This window comes from Engystomops pustulosus, chromosome 1 (assembly GCF_040894005.1).
Source record: "Engystomops pustulosus chromosome 1, aEngPut4.maternal, whole genome shotgun sequence".
Taxonomy (NCBI): Eukaryota; Metazoa; Chordata; class Amphibia; order Anura; family Leptodactylidae; genus Engystomops; species Engystomops pustulosus.
Genome location: NC_092411.1, coordinates 77,933,839 through 77,960,661, shown reverse-complemented (window position 1 = coordinate 77,960,661; position 26,823 = coordinate 77,933,839). Strand labels below are relative to the sequence as shown.

Below are 26,823 nucleotides of genomic sequence, written 5' to 3'. Positions count from 1 at the left end.
ATGCCGCCATTGTAATAAATTGTCTGACATGCATACAATTGATTCTTCTCACATCTGAAGGTAGTCTGCGGGTCCCGGACCTTCGCCAGGCCCGGTCGCGGACGCAGCGGGTGCGTTACGCAAATTTTTTCTCAAAACCCTTAATCACAGAGAGCGGTTCTGCAAAAATTGGTGATTGTAAATGCAACAGTGCATTTTGGAATTGCCTATAGTAACCAATCAAAGCTCAGAGCTCATATTAATGACCTGTGGAAGAACAGAAACCAATCACATCTCAGGTTCCAACTGCCACAGCTGCAGCAGACAATGGCTCCTGTACATGGTGGTTAATAAGTGGGTTTTAGAAAGCGCAGAATTTGGTGATTGTAAACGTACAGATTCCTTTAGCGGACATACCTATATACATACACACACATATACACTCAGCTTTATATATAAGATACATATTAGCTTCTTATACAGTATCTCTTTTGAATGTACATTAATTGCGGTTTTCGTTAAGATTTTCCTTTAGATCAATATCAACTTGTGCAAATACAGGAATATAATATAAATACAGGAAATAAATATAAATAGATTTCAATACTGTCAAAAACCTAAGGACAACTTTAATTTCCGTTATCAGCCATGTGCTATTGGCGTCACCTCAGGAGGGAACATTTACTATGTTAAATTTACTTTCCATCTATACTCCTTGTAGGCTTTTTGAGCAGCTATTAGATAATGTTATCTCTTTGCAAGGACCTTGTGCATTTACAATAACAGATGCACTAATGACCATCCCTTTTTATATAATTATATGTATTTACTTTTATTAGGGAACTTCTATTATGTTCCCTATGTCAGTAAATAAATAAAGTGCCTTTCTATTCTGGACAATTTTGAATAACGGTATTTCTCCAGTAATATATGAATGAATACGGACTGATGTATTAATTGCTATCTACTTCTCTTTCTACAGGATCATATTTATTGTATGGAATAACCATTTGTTAGTATCGTATATGTGTATAAAATTGGTTTATTTCATGTGTATATTTTTACAGGAAACCTTACAGTACATTCAAGCAGTGATTTTTTTTTTTAGCCATAGAATGGAAGTAAACGTAGTATAGAAGTAGTATAGGTCGAAATTGTTTTTTTTTTTTTTTTTTTGGTGAAGCAGTATTATTTGCAAATGCCATGAATTGATCCACAACAACAGTTTCTATTTTGTACCAATTTTTGTAACATTGGCTTTTGGCATTTGAATTGGAAAAACACATGAAAAAATGTGTAGCAATGTAGTGTGAGACCAGCAGAGGGCGCTGCAGCTGTTATCCCAGTACAGCAGGTAATTGACCCATGTGGGGAGGGAGTGAAAACCAGAGAGGAAGGTTGAGTCACAGACAGAGAGAGGGGTCCACGGTGGGGAAGCCAAGATCTAAGAGCCTCACATCACTTACTGCTGGGCTATCTGGAAACAGCTGCAGCTCCAGATATGGGGAACCCTCCTGCAGCCTGGATCTTACTGACAAGCTTACTGCTGGGGATCACCAAGCCAGGGGAATGCAAGGTAATTGTAACTCCCAGGTAATCTCTGGATATAGTGGAATTCAGGGTGTCAGAAATTGCAGCATTTGTAGGATTTGCTAATGCTATTTGCAGTAAAACTGGATGACTCTAAATGCATTTTTATTTTATGACTTCAGCTGAGTTTTACATGTGACTTCCCAACGGAGGAAAAACTACATGAAATGCTGAATATTTCAGGCTTCAGCATTGCTAAGTGTGTCTGTCTATGGAAACTATTCCTAGCTAAGCCACAATGTTACATTGCCCATACATATTAGATTATTAAGTGCTGTAGACCAATAGTACAAATATAGAAAAATGGTTTTATTGGGAAAAATCCATTTGTGTAAGCAAAAGGGAGGGGGAGGGGTTGTTGTAGATGTAGCCATTACAACCTGACCCCACATGTTGTAAAGCAGCTCTACATGTGTATATGTGGAGACAAGTACAGAGCTTCCCCACTGTATAAACATTCTGTTTATATTGTAACAAAGTTGTCACCTATAATGTGGTGGGCTTAATAATATTAGCATTATTTGTCATTATCCACCATTTTTCAGTCATGGGTATAACTGAAGCAAATATTTTATTTCTTTTATTTATTTATTTTTTTTTGTATATAAAGTTTATCAATGTTTCCCAATGGCAGTATTCAGACCATTTGTGTCTCCCACATCTGCATTTTTTTTCCACATATATAGAAAGCTGATATTTTGGGGCTTGAGCCTATGTCGTATATATGAAGTGGTGCTTTGGAACCTGAGACCCTTCTTCCTCCTGCTTGCCTATAGCTGCTGCTCTTAATCAATTTCACGCCTACCTTAGCCAGAGAAGTGCACCCCCCTTTGGAATGTAGTCCAGTTATTTGAGGACACAGGGCTGCATTGATTCTGCAGCTCAATCTAATTAAAAGTGCATTGCCTGGCTGGGAGAGTAAAGGTGGCAAAATTAAATATACATATTTTCCTAAATGAAAATCCCCATTTTGAATCAATTTATGTTTGAGACACTTTTCATGATTATTTCAGAGCATGTATATGTTAATTCTTATTGATATTATTAATCACTTATTGATTGTACAACGCTGTGGAATTACGGTAATGGTGCTCTACAAATAGATAATAACAATGCTGTTTAGGTAGATTATATTTATCAACATTAGTAGATTATATGGCTACATTAGGCTAAGATTAGACATATCAGATACTTTTTTGTGACTTTTCAATTCATCTGAATAGAAGGTAGGTGACATCCATGTATTTTTGGCAGCAACTATCCTAAATGAAACACATTTTCAGTAGTAGATATTTTTAAAGATCAAATCTAAGAGCTTTGCAGCAAATATTCTGCATGTACACATTACACACATATATGTTATGTTATGTGAATCTTGCTGAGAATCTGTGGCTAAATCCACTATGACTTTATAGCAACATCTGTAAGTATTACATACATCTGTTGGGGGGGGGGGGGGTTATCATAAGGCAAGCACCTTTGATAGTTTTTAGACTGTTTTAGGAGCTCTGCTGCTTGTCAGATGTATTACAGTGATTTAGATCGCTTGATACATCTGGTATATGAGGTGTTAATGGCAGCAGTGATTTTGCGATTTTGCAGATTATGGTGCAACTAGATCTATACTTTTTTTTCCTTGCCAGAAGGGGAATAGAGTGATTTTGCACCCAAATTTTCTGCTTTTCAGAAAGTTACATGTCATAAATCTGAATTGTCTTGATATAAGGTGTAAGGAGGTATAATTGAAGTTAGTAGGCTAAAGTCATAAAAAAGGCACAGGTATTGGAGCAAAAACGACTGATTCAACAGTTTTGCAACTTTTAAACAACAGAAATCTGATGTGACCACAATGACACATTCCCCCAAATGTGTGTTAGAGGATGAAATTACCTGCCCTTTGCTGCTTCATCTCCTAATTATGCACTCCCCCGTGCTTTCCATTTACAGCCACTCCATCCCACCCCTCTGCCCGAGAGCCGGTTACGTCATCTGCTCTCAGGAAGTATCGCAAAAGTAAGTTGGCATGTGCAGCTACTCGATAGGGATGAACACAGCGCATGTGCGAGTCTTCCAAAGGGATGGATGTCGTCACCGGCTCTGGAGCAGAGTATAGAGTACAGAGGCGTGCATAATTAGGAGATGCAGGAGCGTGCAACTTTTTTATTTTTACACGTAAAGAGCTCTGTGAGGGCTTGTTTTCTGCGTAACAAATTGCACTTCATAGTGACTGTATTTTATATTCCATGTCATGCACTGGGAAACGGGAAGAAAATTCCAAATGCAGGGAAAATGGTGAAAAACCGCATTTGCACCGTTTTCTTGTGGGTTTGGATTTTATGGCTTTCACTGTGCACCCCAAATGACATGTCTACTTTATTCTTTGGATCGTTGCCATCACGGGGGATAACAAATTTGTATAGATTTTTATAATGTTTTCTCACATTTACAAAAATTAAATCCTCCTTTACAAAATTTTTTGGGGGTATTTTGCCATCTTGTTGCGCTAATACTATACTTTGGTGTACGGAGCTGTGGGTAGTGTCATTTTTTGTCATTTATTAATGCTATTTTTTGGACTGTACGACCTTTTGATCTCTTTTTATAGAATTTTTAATATTTTTCAAAATGGCAAAAAATGTGCCATTCTAACTTTGGCGCCATTTTCCATTACGAGGTTAAACGCAGTGAAAAACCGTTATTATATTTTGAGTATTTTCGAATGCGGTGATACCTAATGTGTTTATGATTTTTACTGCTTATATTTATATCAGTTCTAGGGAAAGAGGGGGATTTAAATTTTTTTTTTTTTGGAACTTTTTTTTTTTTTTTACTTTTACTATTTTTCAGACCCCCTGGGGTACTTTAACCCTAGGTTGTCTGATTGAACCTACCATATAAGGCCATACTACAGCTGCAGCAACCTTGCAAGTATCATGGCCCCTTCAAACAGCTGATGTCAAAAGTTTGTGCTTCATAAAAAAAAAATTAAAAATGTTGGTAGTATAATTTTATTTTCACATAAAATAAAATACCATGAGCATTAACATAGATTACATAAGCATTTTTGCTTTCCTATGATGGAACAGAATTCTAAATACAACCTTAGGCTGTATGGGGGACGTATATACGTCCGATATACGTCCCCCATACACTTCTATGGGGTCGCGGCGCCCTACGGGAGCGGTACGGTGCCGCACACATGCGGCACCATACCGCTCCGTACCCGGGGAAAAGATCGGACATGTCCTATCTTTTCCCGTAATACGGTGCCGTGCACCATTTATCCCTATGAAGAGGGGCGGGGGTGAGCAGCGCTCTCCCCTTCCTCCTCTCCCCGCGCACTGCCGTGTGCCCGCCGTGCTACGGTCTGGCGGGCAACGGCAGTGTGCATGTAGCCTAAGGCTGCAAATGTCCCCATAGACGACTATGGCAACCCAGCGGCGCTTTACCGTACAGGGGTATAAAAAAGATTGAGCATGCTTTATCTTTCCCCGTGTTTGTGGCCGTGCGGTGCTGTTCCTAATGGAGAGGGGAGAGCAGGGCTCACTCCTCCTCCTCCTCCTCACCAGCACGTGGACATGTAACTTTAAGTCTTCTCGAATATCAGCCAAATCTTCTTTTTTTTCAGTAATTCAAAAATTATATAGTCAATACAAACAAAGTGAACTTTCTCAAGTGTTTGTTATACAATTTTTGGCACAGCCAATGTGTTATTTAAGGCCAGGTTGCATTGATAGTAGCCTTCTGCATTTTTGGGTCTGAACATTATTAGATTTACTGTGGTCTTAAGGTCAGGCGAGTTTGCTGGTCGTTCAAGCACAGTGATACTGTGGTTATTGGTAATTTTGGCAGTGTGGAAAGGTGCCAAGTCCTACCGGAAAATGAAAATTCCATCTCCAAAAAGTTTATCAGCAGAGGGAACCATGAAGTCTTGATAAAACACAGTGGGACCTACACTAGCAGATGAGATGGCTCCCTAAAGCAAACCTCAAGCAGCTTGGATTGTGCCTTGCCACTCTCCCTCCCTCCAGCATCTGGGTGCTTGATTTCCAAATGAAATGCAAAATTCACTTTCAATCTGAAAACAACACATGGATCACTGAGCAATAGTCCAGTTCTTTTTATTCCTTGGCCCAGGTAAGACACTGCTGCTGTTGTCTATTGGTCAGGAGTTGCCTGACACATGTAATGCAACACTAGTAGTCAATGTTCTGTGTTTGGTGGCTCTTGAAGCACTTAGGCCCCTTCTACACTCACGAGTGTGATGCGATGAACTCGCATCACACTTGCAACGCATGCTGCTCAGAATGCACGGCCCCGAACACACCGCACACCGGGAGTGAACTGACATGCAGAGTTCAGTCCCGGTGTGCAGCGTTCGGACCATGCGATCCGAGCAGCATGCAATGAGTGTGGAACCGGCCTTAGCCAAGCAGCAGTCCACTCCTTGTGAATCTCCCCCCACATTTTTGAATGGCATTTTCTTAACAATCCTATCCAGGCTTGTGGTTATCCCAGTTGCTTGTGCACCTTATTCTACCACACTTTTCCCTTCCACTTAATTTACATTAAAATGCTTTGATACAGCACTCTTCCAGCTTCGTTAGCTTTTTGTGGCTTACCCTCCTTGTGGAGTGTGTCAATGACTGCTGACTTGACAGATATCCAGAAGGCAATCTTCCCCATGATTGTGTTGCCTACTGAACCAGACTAATAGACCTTTTATAACGCTTAGGTAGCCTTTGCAGGTGTTTAGCGTTAATTATTGTAATTTCTGAGATAATGACTTCGGGGTTTTCTTTGGCTACAACCCACAAATCATCAATATAATGTTCATTCTGTTTATAAAGACTCCATATAATATATATATATATATATATATATATATATATATATATATATATATATATATATTTTTTTTTTTTAATTAAATTACTGGATAAACTAACTTTGCTGATATTCTGATTTATTAAGAAGCACTTGTATGTGGGGGACTGAAAAACATCTGACAGTACATGGCTACACTAAATGCAATCATTTTTAATGGACATCACCAGTTTACTGGTGGTAGAGTGTCTGAATTAGACTACTCTTTTCGTCTAGGGCAGTGAATTTCAACCTTTTTTGAGCCGCAACCAAAATAGCACAAAATAACACTAAAACAGTCATATTATACATATAGTTAATAATATAGATTCTACATTTATTTTACTCAGTGTGAAACCTGGGCCTGTTTCGATAAACACAAAAGGGATTCCTGGCAGGAATGGTGGAAAGACACACACAAAGCTCTTCCTCAACAGTTCTCAGTTTCTCCCTGTTTTTAGTATATGGTGCTGATTATTATGTGGCTCATATACTGCAAAATAAAGGGGTACAATGAGAAGGAAGTACTATGGCCATGCTATGCCAGCTCATATACTCCAGCCTCATGACTATAGTATTTCTCTTTTTAAATTTCTCATTGTTATAAGCAGTATACTGCTGGAGTACTAAAAGTACCAGCTCATATGCTGAGTATTCTGCCAACAGTTCATATACTCAGGCAAAAGCTCATATAGTCAGCATTATTGGTGGGCATTATCTTGGCGGTGGGCAGATGCGAGAGTCTCTCCGCTCTCAGGATGATGCGCCGGCCTCGGTGACGCCATTTTGTCGCGCGAGGTTCAAAGCTTGTGCATGTGTTATTGTACACGTCTCCTACATTGTAAGAAGCCGTGACTGCACATCGCTGCGCATTGCCAGGAAACAAAACACAGGGGGCACCATAGTTTGCGGAACTTTCCCCGCGGCACACCCGATCATGTGTCGCGGCACACTGGTTGAAAATCACTGGTCTAGGGGATGGGGGGACTGTTTTTAACAGGTTTTCTGGCATCTTTATTAATGAAATAATAACTTTGTAAAACAGCTGGAGGTGTTCAGCCTGTCGGCGCCCGTGCGCCTCTCGGCTTTCCCATCTTTTCATTTATGCACGCCCCAGCTGCAAGCCTCCTCCTGCTCCCAGCTGGGGAACTAGGAGAGAGCACCCGCACGCTCTCTCCAAACCCTGGCTCGAATGTCACCGGCCAGATTGTAATTCCCCGGCCGGCAGCAGGAGGAGGCTTGCAGCGGGGGCGTGCATAACTCAAAAGCCGGAGAAGTCGAGAGGGTCGTTCAGGCACCGACAGCCTGAGTGGCTCTGGCTGTTTTGCAAAGTTATTATTTCATTAATAAAGATGCCAGAAAACCTGTTAAAAATGGTCCCCCCATCTGGTGGTAGATGTCCTTCAATGGATCACTTCTTTATACCAATACAATATAGTACATTGCGCTGCAGTAGGGACTATATGGAGAGAGCTCATGGGCTGACATCTGCCTTTAACTGCCTTGATCGCTGCTGGCAGCTAACCTGTTAAAGGGAACCTGTCACCAGAATTTCCCCTATGAAACTACCAGCCCCATGAGGTAGGGTATGAAATGTCCTTTCTAGAATTCCCTCTTTTATGTGAAATCTCCCCCATAGTCAGGTAAATATGATGCTTCTCTTCACATTTTCACGTGAGATGAGTCAAGTTTAGTGTTTGCAGTGTTTAAAGACGTATTATCGGAAATGTGAGCTGCAGGTAAAGATCTATTTCCTGCATATTATCTAACTGTAAGTTCAGTTCTGTTTCTCGCAGAACCATAGATTAATGGTCTAATATATGACCATTAGACCGAGGAGGAGTTAAGGGCATCTTTCTATAGTTCGCCTCAGGCAACAGATAGGCTAGGTGCACCTCTGCTTGCACAGCTCCGTATGCCAAACTATGAAAAAGTTATTGGTGTCGGAAAATGGCAAATGGCAGTATTTTTTACAAAAGTATTTTTCCAGCTTCCAGGTACATTGCATTGAAAATGAAATACTGACATTGGGAAGTACAAATCTCTAAAAATAGAAAAAATAAAGTTATGGATTTTTGAAGGTTAGAAGTAAAAAACAGGAATGCATAAGGGTTAAAGCCAAATGGCAGTATATAAAAAAAATGAGCTGATGCTACAGAGACATCATTATTGAAATGTTTCTAATAATAATAGTTACAAAAAGAAAAAACAAAACCCCGGCTTCTGCTTTAGTGTTGCTACCACCTCTGAGGAACTGGGGACTCAGAATTGCAGAAATTCTTTTTAATTAAAAAATATTTTTTACCTGAAAAAAAATGCGCACTTCTACTGTGCAATTAGTCAGGAATGTTGTCTAATTAGTAAACAATTTCCACTTTCAATTAATTAGTGAAGTATTAAATTGTGCCGCTGGGACTCATCACATCGGGGTTAGTAGATCAAGAAAAATGTGGGGAGCCAAACGGTTAATATTGCAGAATGTAATTGAACTGACTTTCCCTGAACTAAATACAATAACTATAATACATTTTGGAGAGCATTTTTTTTAGACAGATGCAGATATGGGATAATGCTTTTGGTGAAGGAGCAAAATAAGACCCATATCAGTAAATATGGAGACAGCTGCCCTTTTTTCTTTCACTCTCATTGCATCCTGCCTCAAGTCCAATATCTTTGATGTATTTTTAGAAAACAAGAGCTCTCTGTTGGTGACCACAAAATTAGAATTCACAGTTCATACATTGCCCAAAGCAGCACATCTGTCTAGCATTGAAGTCATTGTCATAGGCGTAACAACAATGGGGCCCCATCAGAATACTTGAAATAGGGCCCTCGCTACGACTTAACGCTATCATCAGCACATTTCAAAACGTTTAATTAACAAAAGAAAGTGATGTCACCATATAGACATAATCAATGCATTGATGTCAGTGTGGGCATCATAAATACAGTGATGTCATAGTACGGAGATAGGACACTGATGTTAAATTATAGGCATAATAAAGACATTGATACCACATTACAAGGATACTCAATTTGATGTCGAAGTACATGGATAATAGCCACAGTGATGTCACAGTACAGGAATAATAAAGCGGTGATGTCCTAGTATGAGGGTGATGCACAGGAGAGGGTTGTTACAAGTTACAATGTTACAGCTCCGTTTCTGCATTCACAGACCTCTGCAGTGATCTCAGACCCTTCAGGAAGCAGCCAGTTTAAACATTCACGTCTGGGGGGACGTACATGTGGCAATGTCGGCCTATCCTTTTCCGAGCCTCCTTCTCTCCAGCACGCGGCGGTATGCCCACACAGCGGGTATACCGCGTGTGAATGAACCCTAAGGCTTTGTAATCTGATGTGTCGCTTTATATGGTTATAACTTTTGAAATTTTGGTTGATTGCGTTTATTTATTAAAAAAATAATTAAATAAACGCAAAATTCTGCATTTTCTAAATTTTAAATTATCTGCTTTTGAGACATTTTAGATATTTTTTACCACCAAAATGAGTTGCTTACTCTTCTCATAGCTCAACTTTTTTTTTTTTTAACATTTTTAAAAAGCCCTTTTATCTATGTATGATGATAGATAGCTTACAAATCGAACAGAGATTTAAAAAAAAAAAATCACCAAATTTTCTAAAATGAATTTGAAATATAAATTATTAGAATCCTCCCCATTTTAAAAGTACACCCCTCAAACTGCTTTTAGGAAGATTTTTAACCCTTTGAGCACTGCAGAGTAACTAAAACAATAAAGATTCAACAATTACAAATTGTAATTGCAAATTGTAATTTTAACTATTTTTTGGGTGCAAAGGAGTAAATATGCATAAATCGGTAAGGGATTGAAATTTGAGAATTTTCTTTCATGGGAAAATCCTTTTAAAAGGGAATGTACCATCAAAATCAAGCTTTATAAACCTGGGACACTTACTCAAAGATCCAGGCACTATGATTAGCATAATCTCAAAAGTTGACCTTAGAAGGAAGGAGGCCATGGATAATATAGAATATTACCACAGTAAGTAAGTATCCTTGGTAGATCTCTTGTAAATATTAAGTGTTGTTACTGTAAAAACTCAATGGCAACAGAGTAACATTGTAACAGGGTCTCATTATTACCCCGGTCTGGTGGTCAGTGACATTATGTGTATGATTGCTAAATGATTAATAATTATATGATCAGTTTTTCCAGTGTTCCTCTTTTAGCTATGATATGTTTTCTTGCTTGCTACCAGTGCTTCATGCCAGTGCCTTTTAGTCATGACTTCATTTTTGTGATTGAGAGAGAACCGAAGTACAGGTACTGTCAAATGTAATATATCAATACCACATGTTCCTGCACAGTCAATGTACAGAAAATACAGAAGCAGATCTGCTACATCTGGAAACAGGTTGTACTCTTTGACAACACATGTAAATGAAGGGCAGAAAATATAATGTAAAGGACAATACTGTAGACAGCAGAAAATAATCTGTCTTTCAATTTCATTAAAGAGGACCCGTCACCCATAAAAAGTAAAGTAAAGAAGCTCCTAGTGCTACAACAGATAATAATAATAATATTTATTTATATAGCACATTTATATTCCGTAGCGCTTTACAAATCATTGGGGACAAATATAATAAAACATGACACGGCACAAACAGTCATATTGAACAAAAGGAGTTGGGTCCCTGCTCACAAGAGCTTACAGTCTGTGACAAAGAATGGGGTGACACAAGAGGTAAAAAGATGTAGCAGTGTTACAGCGCTTTACAAAACATAGGGGACGTATACAACTATATTACATTACAAAGAACAAACATTCATATAGAACAACAGGAGTGAGGGGTCACAAGAGCTTACAGACTGAGGATGAGGGGGTTGACACAAGAGGTTGTATAATGGTCCAGCCATTCTTTATAAGGGAACAATATAAAATAATTTAATAAATAATAAATAAAAATTCTGCTGCTTGAACCAGCCATCAGCCACCATCTTATTTACAGGGTCCTAGGTGAAAAAGACTGCAGAGAAGCCTGGAGCTTGGTAAATATCTGCTGTTTGCCAAATAACAGACGGGAGGAGGACATAGGATGGATTAGTAAAGTTAGAGTTGACATTTCATGGAGTTAGCGAGTGTGATAGGCTTGCCTAAAGAGATGGGTTTTAAGAGCACATTTGAAGCTTTGGAGGGTGGGTATTAGTCTGAGAGGCCAGGGAAGGGCATTCCAGAGAATTGGAGCAACTCGGGAGAAGTCCCGGAGACGTGCATGAGAGGTTCGAATTAAGGTAGAGGCAGGTCGAAGAGCACGGGAAGGGTGATAGACTGAGATGAGAGAAGAGAGATAGGGAGGGGCAGCATTATTCAGAGATTTGTGGATGAGGGTTATTATTTTAAAGTGAATACAGAAGGAGACAGGCAGCCAGTGCAGTAATTGGCACAAACTGGAGGCATCCGTGTAGCGTTTGGCCTGAAAGACGAGCCTGGCTGCTGCATTAAGAATAGATTGAAGAGGAGAGAGTTTAGCGAGTGGAAGACCGATTAGTAGGGAGTTACAGTAGTCTAGTCGAAAGTGAATAAGTGCAACAATTAGCATGTTAGAAGTTTTAAACATCAGAAATGGTCGGATTCTAAAGATGTTTCTGAGATGCATGCGGCAAGAGCGAGTAAGAGATTATATGGTGAAAAGGAGAGGTCAGAGTCCAGCACAACCCCAAGACACCGGGCCTGCTGCCTCGGTGCTATAGTGATCCCACAGACCGAGATGGAGAGGTCAGGGTGGGTTGGTTAGTAGATGGTGGAAAGACAAGAAGTTCAGTCTTAGATTAAGTTTCAAGAGGAGAGAGGACATGATGTTAGAGACAGCAGGGAGACAATCACTAGTGTTCTGGATTAAGGCAGGGGTGATGTTACGTGCAGAAGTATATAGCTGGGTGTCATCAGCATAAAGATGATAGTGGAAACGAAATCTGCTGATGGTTTGTCCAATGGGGGCAGTAAAGAGGGAGAAGAGAAGAGGACCTAGGACCGAGCCCTGAGGAACCCCGACACTGAGAGGAAGAGGAGAAGATAAAGATCCAGAAAAGGAGACACTGAAAGTGCGGTCAGAGAGATGGGAAGAAAACCAAGAGGGTGCCGTGCCCTTTAGGCCAATGGAGCGAAGCATCCTAAGGAGGAGCTGGTGGTCCACAGTATCGAACGCTGCCGATAGATCCAGGAGAATGAGGTGAAAATAGTCACCTTTGGATTTTGCAGTGAGGAGATCATTGGAGACTTTAGAAAGGGCAGTTTCAGTGGAATACATAGAGCGGAAACCAGATTGCAGGAGGTCCAGTGAAGGTTTCTTTAGTAAAGGGGTAACAACAGCATGCTTGAATGAAGAGGGAACGTCACCAGAAGAGAGAGAGAGAGAGAGGTTGAAAATTTTAGTGAGGTGAGAAGTGACTGCTGGGGAGATAGAGTGTACCAGATGTGAGGGGATGGGGTCACTGATGCAGGTAGTGGGGCGAGCAGAGGAGAGGAGCCTGGACACTTCTCCCTCTGTGACTGGCTCAAAGGAAGAGGGTGAACAAGATAAGGTACCAGAGGGAAGGGGATTAGTGGGGTGAGTGGATTGAGCAATTATTTCCTGGCGAATCCAATAAATTTTATCTTTAAAGTAGGTGGCCATATCTTCAGCCCCAAGGTCTGTGACCGGTGGCTGCGCCTTTGGTGTTAGTAAGGAGTGAAGAGTATCAAAGAGCCTTTTGGAGTTGTTAGAGAGGATATGCGATTAGTAAAATAGACGTTGGCGAGTATCTATTGTGCGTGGATTCCGGTACGAATGATGGGTTGAAGGATTATTGAAAGTAAAAGAAAGGAGATTATAGTCTGAAAGTGGAAAGGAGGAATTGGTAAAATCGGATATTGAAGATGGTCGGGAGAAGACCAAATCGAGGATGTTTCCCTTACTATAAGTGGGGGAATCGCGAAGTTGTGAAAGACCTAGAGAAGTAGTTAGTGCTATGAGCTGAGAGGCAGGAGGGGAAATGGGAGTGTTAACAGGGATGTTGAAGTCTCCCATGATGATGGATGGAATGTCACAGAATAGAAAGTGAGAGAGCCAAGCTTTATTTGAACCCTCCGATAAAGCTAGTGGACACTGTACAATAGGAACGCCACACCAAGCTCACAGCGGTGTGGCGTATTCATTAGGCGGCGGCCAAGGCTCAACTTCTCCCCCAGACCGTCCCACCCACTCCATAGGCCGGCGGTGACTGCCAAGGCCTCCTATTCCAGCCCCCTCATGAATATGCCGGGCTTCTGTGAGCTTGGTGCGTCGTTCCAATTGTACAGTGCAACAGTGTTCCGATAACGCTAGAAGTGTAACACTGCTACATCTTTTGTAGCACTAGGAGCTGCTTACTTTAGTAGTGCCTATTTTGTGGGTGACAGGTCCTCTTTAAACGAGTCTATTTATACAAAAGTAATCTCGCCATACTAATATGTTTTCTACTGGCCCCTGCAGCCTTCTGCTTTGTACATTGAATGTTTTGGTTCATTAAGACTCAGCAGGAAGAGTATTATGTAGGGTAATATGTTAGGATTCTTTCAGAATTTCTCTGTAGTAGAGCCAATTTTCCACTTGCAGATAACCACCAGTGTATCTTTTTAAAGATATTTTCCATATTGTATATATTAACCAGATGTGATTTTGTTCTTCAGCTTTGCCAAGGAGATTTAACTTTTATTATATGAAAGAAGAATTTTCTTTAGTTAATATCCAGATCTGAATGTGTATGAATGCTCTGCTACTTACAGATCTCCATGTTTAATGTTGTGGAATTGTGTTAGGCATGTGCAATGTCACTAGCAATGTACATTAAATGCTAAAATTCTGTGTAACCATCTCAATGGTGCTTTTAGGTTAGCATTGGTAGTAACATGGTTTGACAGATTGTAGATTTTGATGTTCTGTTCTCTGTGCATAAATCATAATTTGCAAATTCTGAAGGTTTTAATTTTGTATTTACATTATTTTTATGCTAGGTTTATTATAATTGTGGAGCTGTACTGAACCCATCGGGCAGAGACCTTATTTTATCTCCAGGATTTCCCAACAATTACCTCCCTGGCTCACACTGTCTGTGGCAGATCTTAGTACCTGCAGGTTCCACTGTTATGCTGGAAACTCTGGATTTTGATGTATTTGATGATGAATCTGCAACTAGCTATGCATTTTCCGAATTCAGCTCTCAACCTGAGTACACTAGAGAGAAAAAGGACACTTCAGCAGAGGGTGATTTGTCAAATAGTCCGGAAATACGATCACAGCCGACAGTAGAAAAGTTGGGTCATCAAGATGGGTCAAAAGAAACATGGTCTATGAGTGGCAAAGAAAATAAAACAATTACAGAATTACAAGAGTTGACAACAGCTCAAGACTATATCAGTCAAATTTCAAGCACACCTTCTGCAACCTCTGGAAAATATGAAAGCTTGACTGGAGAAATCAACAGACCCATGCAACCTCTAGCAGCAGCCACAGATAGAATGGCAACAGTCCCCTATGAACAGGTGAGTGAAGGTGTACCCTCTACAAGCTTTGGAACTGACCCCTTCACTACAACAACTCCAGTACCGGAAATTTGCCCGCTTGATGTCCTCTATATCACTGACCTTGTCACTTACTCTGTTCGGTTTTGTGGATCTAATTCTCCAAAAAATAAAAGTCTGACCTTCGGATCCCCTGTTGAGATGACCGAGGTGATTCTGGAGCTAATTACAATCACCAATCGTGGCCGTGGTTTTGCAATCCTCTTATCTTACCATAACCAGTCTTTGGTGTCCGCTATGGGTGTGCAGGAAAGACGGGGCAGGGAAGGTGTAGTGCTGCTGGCTGTCATTGCTGCTACCATCTCATTTGCTTTGGTACTTCTGCTGATACTTTGCTTAACTTTTAGGTAAGACTCTTTCAATAATGTTTTCAAAACTTAAAATGCTGAATGTGCTCTGATATGGACAACGATAAACTGATTCTCATACCAGTAAAAGCCATGTGTAGCTCTAGATCTAACTTTTATTTAACCACTGACTCATTGACTACTATATAAGTTAATTTACATAGACAGATTTCTGCTGGTTTAGTGAATGAGAATGTTTTCATCACATCACGCTTACTCTGAGAGATGTTCTTCCAAAAGGATAATTTTTATTTTAACCTAAAGATCAAATCAGCTGACAACTTGGCAAATCTGTCGGCTGATTACCTTGAACATGGATATTATTTTATACAAATTTGTATGAATCAAAATATATTGCCCATAGAAATGTATGAGTGTTCACTGTTCCTGCAGAAACCTGATCCTGCACTAAATTAATGAAAATGCTGACGTTCCATTAGATGCCCTTAGGTTGGAGGTTTACTACTCCTCTAACAGCATAAGAGAATAACTCTATACATGCATCAATCATATAGAATTGTATGGTGTGGTACAGGCCTCCTTGTTCTGATGTTGACTCCCTTATGCTCTGTCCTTTGCCCAGGAAACAAGAGCCATTTACATAATTATGTAATTGAAGAATTAAGTAGCTGCCTGTTCCTTCGGAGTGCTCTGGCAAATTATAACCTTTTGTGTGTTTTTAGTCCTATTAAAATTTTACATAGCCTTTTTACTGTAGGCTAGCTTATGTCCTGGTTGGCTGTATACTGTCAAACTATAAATTTTATCTGTCAATTGTGTTTATTTAATGTGTGTTAAATCAATTAATGGATCTTCCCAAAAAGAGTTCAGGCTTCTTTTAAACCAGTAAACAATTATATAAATTATGGAGTATTTTAAGTTTTTTTTTTTCTAACACTATAGATTTAATTGCGTTTACCTGCCAGTAATAATTTTTTACAAGTTTTTATGTTCCTGATAGGTTTTAAAACCTAACCATTTGCAGCAATGCACTGCAATTCAGAAGCAATTTCAGAGCCCTAGATAATATAGGAAATCATAGCTCCATGATGTTTATGGAGAATTGTCAGTAGGGAATACTATAGTTTCTTCGCTCTACAGTGTCAATTCCACTTGTCTATGTTCTTTTTTCACAGGCCCCAGGGTTTTTGTGGGCCATCAAGCAGACACGGGGAGGGCACAGTGCGTGCTGCCAATGACTGTCTTTGCTGGCTCTTCTCAGTTGCCACTGGGAGATACTGGATTGTATGCCTTGTTTACTGCTTGTTGTGTATGAAAGGGTCATTTGTTAGCCAGGAATTCAAACCCTGTTCGGTCAGTGTGATTTGTCTGGAAATGCCTTCCAATTATCCTTTCTAGGCAGGACCAACTGTATTCCACAAATGAAATACTATTATGATGTGATGTTTTCTGTAAAAAAAAAAGTTTGCAATGTGGTGGTTGTATAATTTTGGTCATTCTGAATGTCATTTATTGAAGGCTTTAGGGGGTAAAATGTACATAGTTATATAGTTTATTATTTATTGTTATTACTGTTATTATATAAACTTTCATAGGATCTGAGTTTCCACACAAACGCTCACTATTTCTAAACCTCTACAGTGTTGATCCACAGGTACATAACCTTAGGCACATTTACAAACTGGCACATATACATGTGTAGATTCTCCTAGAACCTACATCCGAATCCTGTGCCGGCACTCTCCCCACCGCTTCTCACCCCCTCTCGGCCCATTTTCCATGATGGTAGCATATGGGGAGAAAAGTAGTGAAAAACCCATGATAAATCCCGCTATAGACGTAGAAACACTCTATGGCACGCATGTATATTTTTACATAACCTCTATATGGCAGGCAGACACATATATACATGGAGACACATACTGCATTTTTCATAGCTTCTAGGACATTGCTGGGCACAGCAGGATAGATCTGTTCCAGCCTGAAGGGACTGAATTTCTACCTCCCCTCCTTTTTTGCATTGGGCTGCTGCCTAAAAGAAAGGCGTATAATTCCCTTGTTATGTTTTTGTTTCACAAGCAGAAGGAAATAATAATTACAGTCTATACAAACTCTAAATAGCGAGAAGAGCTCTATAGGGATGAGTCAGGAAAGTAGCTAGGACACATGGAGGGAGCATGTTCTTGTAGTAGTGTATAGATGGAAAATTCTTTTGTAAACTGTGTTTAATTGAATTTTTTTAGGAATATAAAGCAAGCAACATAAATACTGTATTGGGTCAAAAGATCTGGGGTGGGGGACAGAAAGGAGGGGAAGGGCCTCAGAATCAATTGTTAGACCCCACTTGGTCACATCCTACATAAAGGGTCAAAGCCACAAAGTCCCTGTGATAATACACACTAGCACAGGATCCAGGACTTAGTCGTTTGGTGTGGTTTGGCCCTGTTATATCTGTCACATTCTAGAAAATTCATAAATATTAGTTTTTGAATAATTGTGCAAATTATCTTCTCTGTTTATCATGTTTAGAATCCCTGGTGGCAGTGATGAGTGCTGCTGGGCACATTGAAATAGCAAAACCAGTACACCAGCGGACATGACTCTATCACTGGTTCACTGAAAAGCTAATTTGCATGAAGATAAAACTAAAATTTTTGAAAATTGTGTCCAGGTGGCTTATAGTGTTCACCATATTGTTTTTACTCTTGGAGATATTTGAGAGCTGGTAGACTCTCGGTTTCTAAAAGATATTCTAAATCTATAGTTAAATGTTTAAAAAAAAAAAAAGTCACATGCCTCTCAGTCTTTGGGTTAGTTAAGTACTGGCTGATATTGCCATGTGTCCTATTGAAACGATGTGTTGGAAGCTATCCCATCAGTAGGACCACACATGGCAATCTTGAACATTGATTGGCTACAGTATTTAAATGTTATCCACCTATAAAAGGGGCTAGAAAGTCCATTGGAGAGAAAACTCCAGAACATTGTGGTAAACAGAGAGTCTTGATTCTCTTTTATAATTTTATGGCATTTGTAGATGGGTTTATAATTTTTTTTTTTTTTTTTTTTTGGTTAGATGTATAACCCCTTGTCATAAAGTTTCTTTATGTCATTTATCGAAAGAATGGTTTATATGGAATAAGCCATACATCGCCAAGAATTATAGTTCTCAATTTAATACTTTTGGAATTGGGTGTGGCAAATACTATAGACTGTTGCCCTTTTGAATGCTTACTGACATCCCTGCGAGGTGGTTACTTTCAGAAACAAGGGAATAAGTAGAAAATATTGGCTGTTCTCTATAGAGGAAGAGGCAACAGTTCTGTGTAAGTTCCAGAATAAATGAGCAGACAATGGTGACAATGGCATATTTCTATTTAGTGGATAAAAAGTCAGTGATGTATAGAAAAATATATATTAACTTTGTTACATATAATCTAATGTCTCCTATTATATGTTGGGCCATTCAGGCAGAAGATATGTCATAAAAGAGAACACAGTGACGGCCAGATAACTACACAAGTGGTAAGTATGAGCCTGTTCTAGCATCTGTGATTATACTACGCTGTGTATAATCTGTATAGAACATGTCTACTGTGTGCATTCCTACAGTGAAAACCTTGTATAGAAAGGTTACCTTGCTGTGACAGTAGCGGAATATGTAGTACCTCCATTTACAGAAATCCTACCTGTTAATAGTATCTATTTACCGTACTTTTATGTGTCCGGAATGCTGTTGTTGTACCATATGTTATGTTATATTTTTCCATGTGATTTTGATAGACTGGAATACAGAATACAGCCCTAGAGGTCAATGAGCTTCAGTTGGTCATGTCAGATGAAAACTTGCAATGCAGGGAGTTGGAAAATGGTCAGGGAGAGGGAGGTAAGTGCTTTTGGTTCTTTTTTAATTTCTTTTTTTTTATCCTATATATTCTACCTGTAGGTAGATACTGCATACATGTGATTTTGGTGCCTAATACTCTGATATATTTGTACTTTTTTAATATTTTTATGCTGCTTATTATACTTTTGTAAACAAAAAAATGTGGTGGAGAAGGAAAAATTATGGCATAGACAATTCATTACAGTTTAATTTTAGTTTGTGACTTACTGCAGCCCAGAGAAGGACCACATTTCTTAAGATGTGTGTTGTCCTGCCGCTTGGGCATAGTAAAACGTGTTTTTCTTGCTGTTATTTTATAACTTTCTAAGATATTTATTAAAAGGAACCTGCCATTAAGACTGGTCATTTTTATGATGATGGGTTCCAATAGCTCCAGTATGTTGATTTATGAAATGCCTTTGTTGTCCATCTGAATAATTCTAGTGCTTTTAAATTGTTTCTTTAGCGTTACCTGGCTCCCTGCTAGAAGTGTGTGGTGAGTGCATGGAGTGGCAGTTCAAATGGCATGATTTTTCTCTGCAGTGTCTCCCTTCTCCTCACTCATTGCCCTCCCTCTGCCTCTCCCCTTCTACCTCCCCTCACTTATGTCAGCTAATCACTGAATGTGATTCTCATTTGAACTGCCCCTTTCCCAGGACTCGCCGCACACATCTGGCAGGGAGCCAGGTAATGTTAAAAAAACAATTAAAAAGCTTTGAAATTATTCAGATGCACAACAAAGGCATCTTTTAAATCCACATTCCAAAAGTTATTGGAACTTGTCACCACCCAAAAGTGACCTTCCTGATGACAGGTTCCCTTTAAGTAAATTGTATCAGTTAACAGCTTGCATCATTTATCACCCATGTGTAAGAATCCTAAGATTTTGCACATTTTCCTAAGGCACATTCTGATCTTCCTGTTTTTCTGTTTCTTGCTTACGTTCTCTGATACAGTCGCAGATGTTTCTCAGCAGTCGCAACAGGAAGATCCTTCCTCGTGTACTATTGCGGTGTCTGACTCCAACAGCGATGAGGTTTTTGTTATCTCACCTGGAAATCACACAAACTGTCCTAACTTTGGCTCTTCCCGTATGCGGGTCAGTATATTCTGTGTGAGAAATAAACTCAATCAGATGCTTTCATTCTGCATCCGCATATGCATTGATATTATAATGCATTTAGCAGTTTTAGGGGTATTACAAATTGAAAACCTAATTTATATTGGAGGATTATCTATTCATATTCATGAGATTAATTTAGTTTTGTTTATTGTTTCATGTACTGGATATTCCGTCCACTAGTTGGTAATTATATAAGGAAGATGCCTCCTGATTTATTACACACGTTAAAAATAAAGAAAGAACAATATTGTTTTTAAACTGAAAATATGATTTTACTAAAACCCCGGTAAGGCATAATTGTTCTCACACTACTTAGTAGTATTCAGCATAAGCTTCTTGTAAGTCTGTTCTGCTTATCATTCTTTCAACTGAAGTTCATAAAGGTTGTACTCTTCTAAATGGACAATCCTTCAGTTTTCTGATCTGAATACCTCTCTTGTTTGTGTGTATATGGTTTAGAGACAATGATCCGGATTTAGCCTGTAATAGCAATTTCCTAATGTAGAATTATCTGATTAGCTCCCTTTAACTTTATGATGCAATCATATTACTTAAAGTTTTAAAATATTTGTGTCACCAATTTTGGTAACAAAATGTATTGCTTTTATCCTTCTTTCCTGTCCATGATTACAGGGGCTGCATTCTTGCCAGGACAGCATGTAGTATGTACTAAAACTGATAATGACTGATAATGACTCTTTAAGCCTGTGCAACATCCCCCACCGGGGCCTAGCATTTTCTTGTGGCCTGGATGCAGCCGGGGCCTAGCATACCGGAGTGGCTGGCGATTGTGGCCTAGGATGCGCTCATGTCATGGTGCTTCTTATGGGGACCAGAGGGCTGTCCCACAGCCTGGCAGGTCTCCAGCAGGTGGTGTGTGCAAGAAATTAGGAGGGAGAAGCTAAGGTACTTGTTTCCGCAAGATAGGTCCCTGGGTAATGTTAGGTATCTCCCACATTCCAAAATGCCTGATCTATCAAACTGCACAGTTGTAGACAGTTGATTTTTATTCTCGGAAACTGCATATGGGTCAATGCACACACAAAAAACCTGGACAATATGGTGTGGATGTGTAGGACTAAATTCTTCAGGGTTGTCAAAAGTTTTATGTCTATTTCAGCACTAAAAACAAAACTGCACTGTTGCTTTTTTTCAACTTCCTTTTCTTTGCAGTCTATTGTGATCAGATTTGGATCCACATATGGTGGTATCTCCTGGACAGGTAGCCACACCACTGTTTCAGTAATGTTTTCATTAAATTGTCTTCTCATTCTAGGTAGGAAATCTAAAAAGAAGTGTAACCAGCCCTGCCTCTGTATCTGACTGGCTTACATCAGATTATACAAGTGTGGATTTAACTGGAGAGGAAAAAGGAAGTGAAGGTGAAGACATAGAATCGACCAGACAGCGAGCCTGGAGTGTTCGCACTTTTAACAGCCTGTTACCTCATCTTCAGATGAAATGGCGGAGTCGTACTTCCAGTGGTTCCTTCACAAAATTGGTAGACAGTGTGAGTTCTTTTTTTTTTCTGAATTAAAAAAAAACATTTCGTAGATTCAGTTTGAATTAAAAAGGGTCAATGCTTCAGAACCGTCATCCATTAGTTGGGTCAGAGGTTTTTCCATTAAACCCTCCCCCCCCCCATCTATTTCTCCTGAGGAGCAGACCTGCCATGTATGACGCTGGCTAAAGATGTGAGATAAATAGCTATCATTGAAAGGTAAAACTTATTTTAGTAAGATCTATTCTTATAGGTATATGTTTGGCCACTTCAAACATTAGACAGCCAATGGATATAACCTAATTTAGCTGATAATGGTCCAGACATATTTATACAGGTGGCAATACGCTGTTGAATTTTGTCTCACTCTCTGTTCACTTAAAGGCAAAAGTTGCTGCTATTGTAATGTCCAGGAGTTGGGCCATATATGAGTATATATAGAAGTATATATAGAAGTATATAGCAAGGCACATGTCAGTCCTTTTCTTGTATACCAGTGCCTTACACATGTCACCACTATGCCTCATTTACCCCAGCCTTATCTTGAATAGGTTAATTAACTCTCTGGGAGAGAGAACTTCAAATTCCTAGTTCATTCCTCAGCAGGCTCAGCGACACAGAGAGTTTTCATAGAATTCCCTCCAAGAAAGACTAAGGAAATGTGGCCATCTTCATATGCTGGTTATGGAATTATGGGCAGACTAAAATATATTGGAAAAAAAAAGTCCCATACAGCTCACCCTGGAGATCCACATTTCAGGTCCGTGCCATGGAACAAGTTGTCCGGACACCAACAAAACAAACACAGCAGAAAAATTGAAGGAGTTCTGTCACTGGACTAAAAAACGTTTCAATGTTTTATTAGATTAAATTAAAAATGTGACTACATACATACAGACAAGCTGAAGTGTTTCGGGTGAAAGTCATAGCCTTAGTCATAGATTTTTTTTTTTATTTCATTGCCGGAACTCTTTCAATTTCTCTCCATAGAATTATAGACCGCCCCATCCAGATGGCAGGTACATTTCTGTGCATTGTGGGAGCGATTCTACTTTCTCTTACTCGCTCCTGCAATCCACTGAATTGCACTGTATTGAAGCAACACATACAGTTTTCCTTTGACCTTGGTGCCGACCTGCTTCACTACATTGCAGTATCTGAAGTGGTGCAACTTGGGTTCCCCGATGGCGCCATGTGCGTGAGCTCCAATAAGGAGGACTCTGTAATGTGAGTAGGGTAACTTAGTTTCAGGAATGATGGCAGCAATAATATACACAAGGGCATCATCAGAATGACATAGGTACTAATAGGTACTGTTAGTGTATGGGAGAGATCTGTGGTGATGGGTTCCCTTTAAGTAGTTCATAAACAACTACCTGAACCTTCTATTTAAGATCTTTACATTGTTAACGAAACAGGGCAGTTAAACACTTTAAGCCTGTTGGCCATGAGCAAGTATGTTCTGACAAACTCTCTGTTTGAAAAAATGGTCTGGTCCAGTGCACAAACTTGCTTGTGGGCAACACACTGGTTATTCTTTAGTGGAACATCTCAGTGTATAATTTAGTGTAAAGAAGACCCAAGGATCATTCTTCCTTCGTAAATATTCTACTGTCCCCTTTGCTGTAAAATATGCCACCCACTTGGTCTAACTATGAAGAAAACTGGGAACTTTCCACTTTGGTAAGCCATGTGCTTCGGTGTCTTTATCATTTATATGAGATGTTACAAACTTCTGAAAATCTAGCAGTGGATATTATTTTGCGTAGTCTCTCCAACACATTCATGTGATGACAATAACTGACAGTTTTGTCTTTCTAGGGTTGTACTGGAACAGGAAAGGCCCTAAGCCCAAAGACCCCCAGGAGAGCTGGGTCTGCTGCACAGATTGGGGAAAATCGCTTATACTCTGAATCCTCAGAAAGTAATGCCTCCTATCCTCTTACGCACTCTGCACACCTCCACAGAAATCTTCCATCAGGTAACCTCAAGAGGACACGGCCTTACTTTGGACTGCTGAATGATTCCTCTGATTGTATCCGCTCCGGCCAAGCACCTGCCTTTGGAAAGGAGAACCGCAATATGTGCCAAATGCCTGTCTCGGAGTATTCAAGCTCACTCAAAATAAGTTCGACCAATGGAATACGAGCCAAGGAGCTGTCAATTGACTTTGAAAAGCCAAACACAGTTTTTGTGATCTGTGAAGAGGCAGATGACCAGCAGCCTTTGGTATTCGATGACCAGCTGAGTTCCCCAACAGAGTGTGAATCACATACTTGCAAAGCTCCTAACTGCTCCCTTATATCCAAAAGGTATTGCACCGATATAAATCCTTGGATGAAATCTACGAATGCATCTCTGGGTACACATGGGTGTCAGAGCACTCATTGCACTTCAACTGTGGGTAGCCCTGTGCTTCCTGCAGAATCTGATTTCCAGTGCAAACCAGTCAGATTACTTACTGAATGACTGCAATTTGGTGCATATAACAGGGGTTATTATACCTGTAATAAACCAGTGGCCTTTCAATCCATCTGGTCTTGTTTCATGGTGAAAAGATTATATGATTTTTCTGGGAGTCTTAACAAACAAACATCTTTGGAGCAAACTGTTTCGTGATGGGTCATCATGACGGGTTACCAGTTAACGACAAACACACTTTGTCTGTATAGTTGTTCCAGTGTGTCTTTTATATTAATAGTTGTCCAGTAATACTTTTTACAGTTTTTTGTTTTTTTCTCTATATGTGGTCAGAAACAAAGCAGCAAGAAATGTGCAAGATTGTCCTGTCCATAGTAATTTTGTCTTATCTTGTCTTTGTATCAAACTGATTTATCTAAAGTGCTTAATATTTATTTGTTTCAGAAGGTTTTAGTGACCGACTTTTTTTTAAAACCATCTGGGTATAGGGTGTACACAGCGCACAATGTTTGTTTGTTTTTTTAAGTCATAAGGCACAGCACTAGGAATTTTCTCGGCAACGCATGATGAACCATGTCTTACATAGTGCAGTAGTCACGCTTGCACAGAACTTTAGTTTTTCACTGCACCTTTTCTAGAAAACTATCCACCCCCCTCCACCTCACACACACAAATGTAGTTCACTTGTATTTTGTCATGTTTGGGTCAACTACTTGGGTATCTAATATTTACTACCTTTAGGGTTAAGTACTAAAATACATTCCCATGCCTTCTTGTATGTGTGTTCTCACTGACTGGACAGTCATTTACTGTAATGATGTATGTGTAAAGATAATTAAAGCATCTTTTAGGCTATGTTCACATTTGTCCTATTTCCCAGAGGCATTTTCATACTACCTGCAGCAGAAACTCAGATTTTAGAGACGTTTAGCCACAGGAAGTAGATATATTTGGGTTTAATCTAAATCATTTTGTTGCTACTGTACGTCACAATAGAACCTAAAGTTGTGAACCATGCCTCAATGTAAGAGGGTGTCCAGTTTTGGGTACTTAGCCCGGCTTTCCTTGTTCAGCTCTAGTGCTGCATCCCAGCTTGTTGACGAAGCTTCATTGGTGACAGCTTAAAATTAAAAAACTAATATAAAAGGAAAAAACTATCCAAAACGCCACGCTCCTTCGATATCTTTAGCTTTATCTGATGTCATATGATCAAGACTTCATTTATTTATGTAGGCAATATATTGCAATTTTGCTGCAGCGCTGCTGCAAGGATTGCAGCTGCTCGCTGATGGTCACCTCAGTGGGACATGTGGTGATGTGCTAAATGTGACACCTCAAACAAAAAGATTACCCACTGGAAGAATTTGACATTGATGCATGGTTTCTTCAGTGTTACGGCACCCTGGGGGTACATAATACTGAAATAAGGCTTCTAGCATTACATATTTTAATTGTATCAAATAGTTGAAAGGTTTTCATGAACTGTTGAACTATTAGGATAAATTGTCAATATTAGATTAGCGTCAACTTGGCTTTTCAGCTGTTGAGCAGATAATGCCAAAACAGTGTCCCTTTTAAACAATGAATTGGCACATACTCCACCGTACTCCCTTCAAGCTGATAATCTGTGGGGTTCACATACTCGGAACCACTGCTGTTCTAATACAGTTAGGTTGAAAATGTTAACGTCCTGGATAATAACCCCTTTAATCTTATTCAATCACACAAGATATTTTAGCTGTGGCCAAAAATAAAATGTAATTAATCCTGATTAGATTTTAAGTAAATTTAAGAGGATTATAGAAATCAACCCTTGCTCTGCTCTGTGTGCAACTCGATCACATCTGAAAAGCTGGTTAAAGTTATGTGTGATCATCCATAGTTTGTGTAGGCACAATCATCCTTGCAGGACTCCTGAGGAATTAAAGGGAACCTGTCATCAGCAACTTGACAGTATAATGGTAGTGGTTTATTAATCAAGTGGCATAACACCTTCTAGCTTTTGTTTTTTCATGGCCCGTGGTGGTGGCATATATTCAGAAAAGAAACTTTAAAGTGAGATGTAAAGTCAAGGAGGAGGAGAGTTGAACCCTGAAGTCAAGGTGGGGAGCTCTGAAATCCGCCTTCTGTGACTAACATGATGCATCAGACTTCAGGAGATCTGGTTAGTGATTATTTGGACGCAGGACCATCAATTACAGTGAAATTGGCTTTCTGACGAAGAGAGAGATTTTAGTGTTAAAATCTCCACCTCCTTGACTTTATACAACCAATTTACATCTCACTTCAAAGTTAATTTTCTGGATGATGGCAGCATACTGGGCCATGAAACGAACGTGACCTGGAAGGTGTTCAGCTGCTTTATTAACATACTGATAGTGGTTTATTAGATCTGATGACAGGTTCCCTTTAATAATTGTCAGTAGTACACAAATTATACAATGTTTATTTAGCTTATTTTTGGCTTGTGTAGATCTCGTCTGTAGTTAGGAGTTAAATGTAGCCATGTTGCAATGCAATATCTGCAAGTGTGTCTAATGAATAAAAATAATTTGATTTCTCA

General features: G+C 39.5%; 1 protein-coding gene across 1 annotated transcript; it reads left to right on the top strand.

Annotated features, from left to right (window-relative positions):
• Positions 1–1,341: 1,341 nt before the first annotated feature.
• On the top strand, positions 1,342–26,823 carry LOC140124869 (uncharacterized). Its single transcript, XM_072144454.1, has 7 exons — positions 1,342–1,555; positions 14,455–15,368; positions 18,800–18,854; positions 19,113–19,215; positions 20,172–20,314; positions 21,615–21,848; positions 23,661–26,823. The coding sequence occupies exons 1-7, from the start codon at positions 1,481–1,483 to the stop codon at positions 24,306–24,308; spliced, it is 2,172 nt and encodes a 723-aa protein (XP_072000555.1). The 5' UTR covers positions 1,342–1,480; the 3' UTR covers positions 24,309–26,823.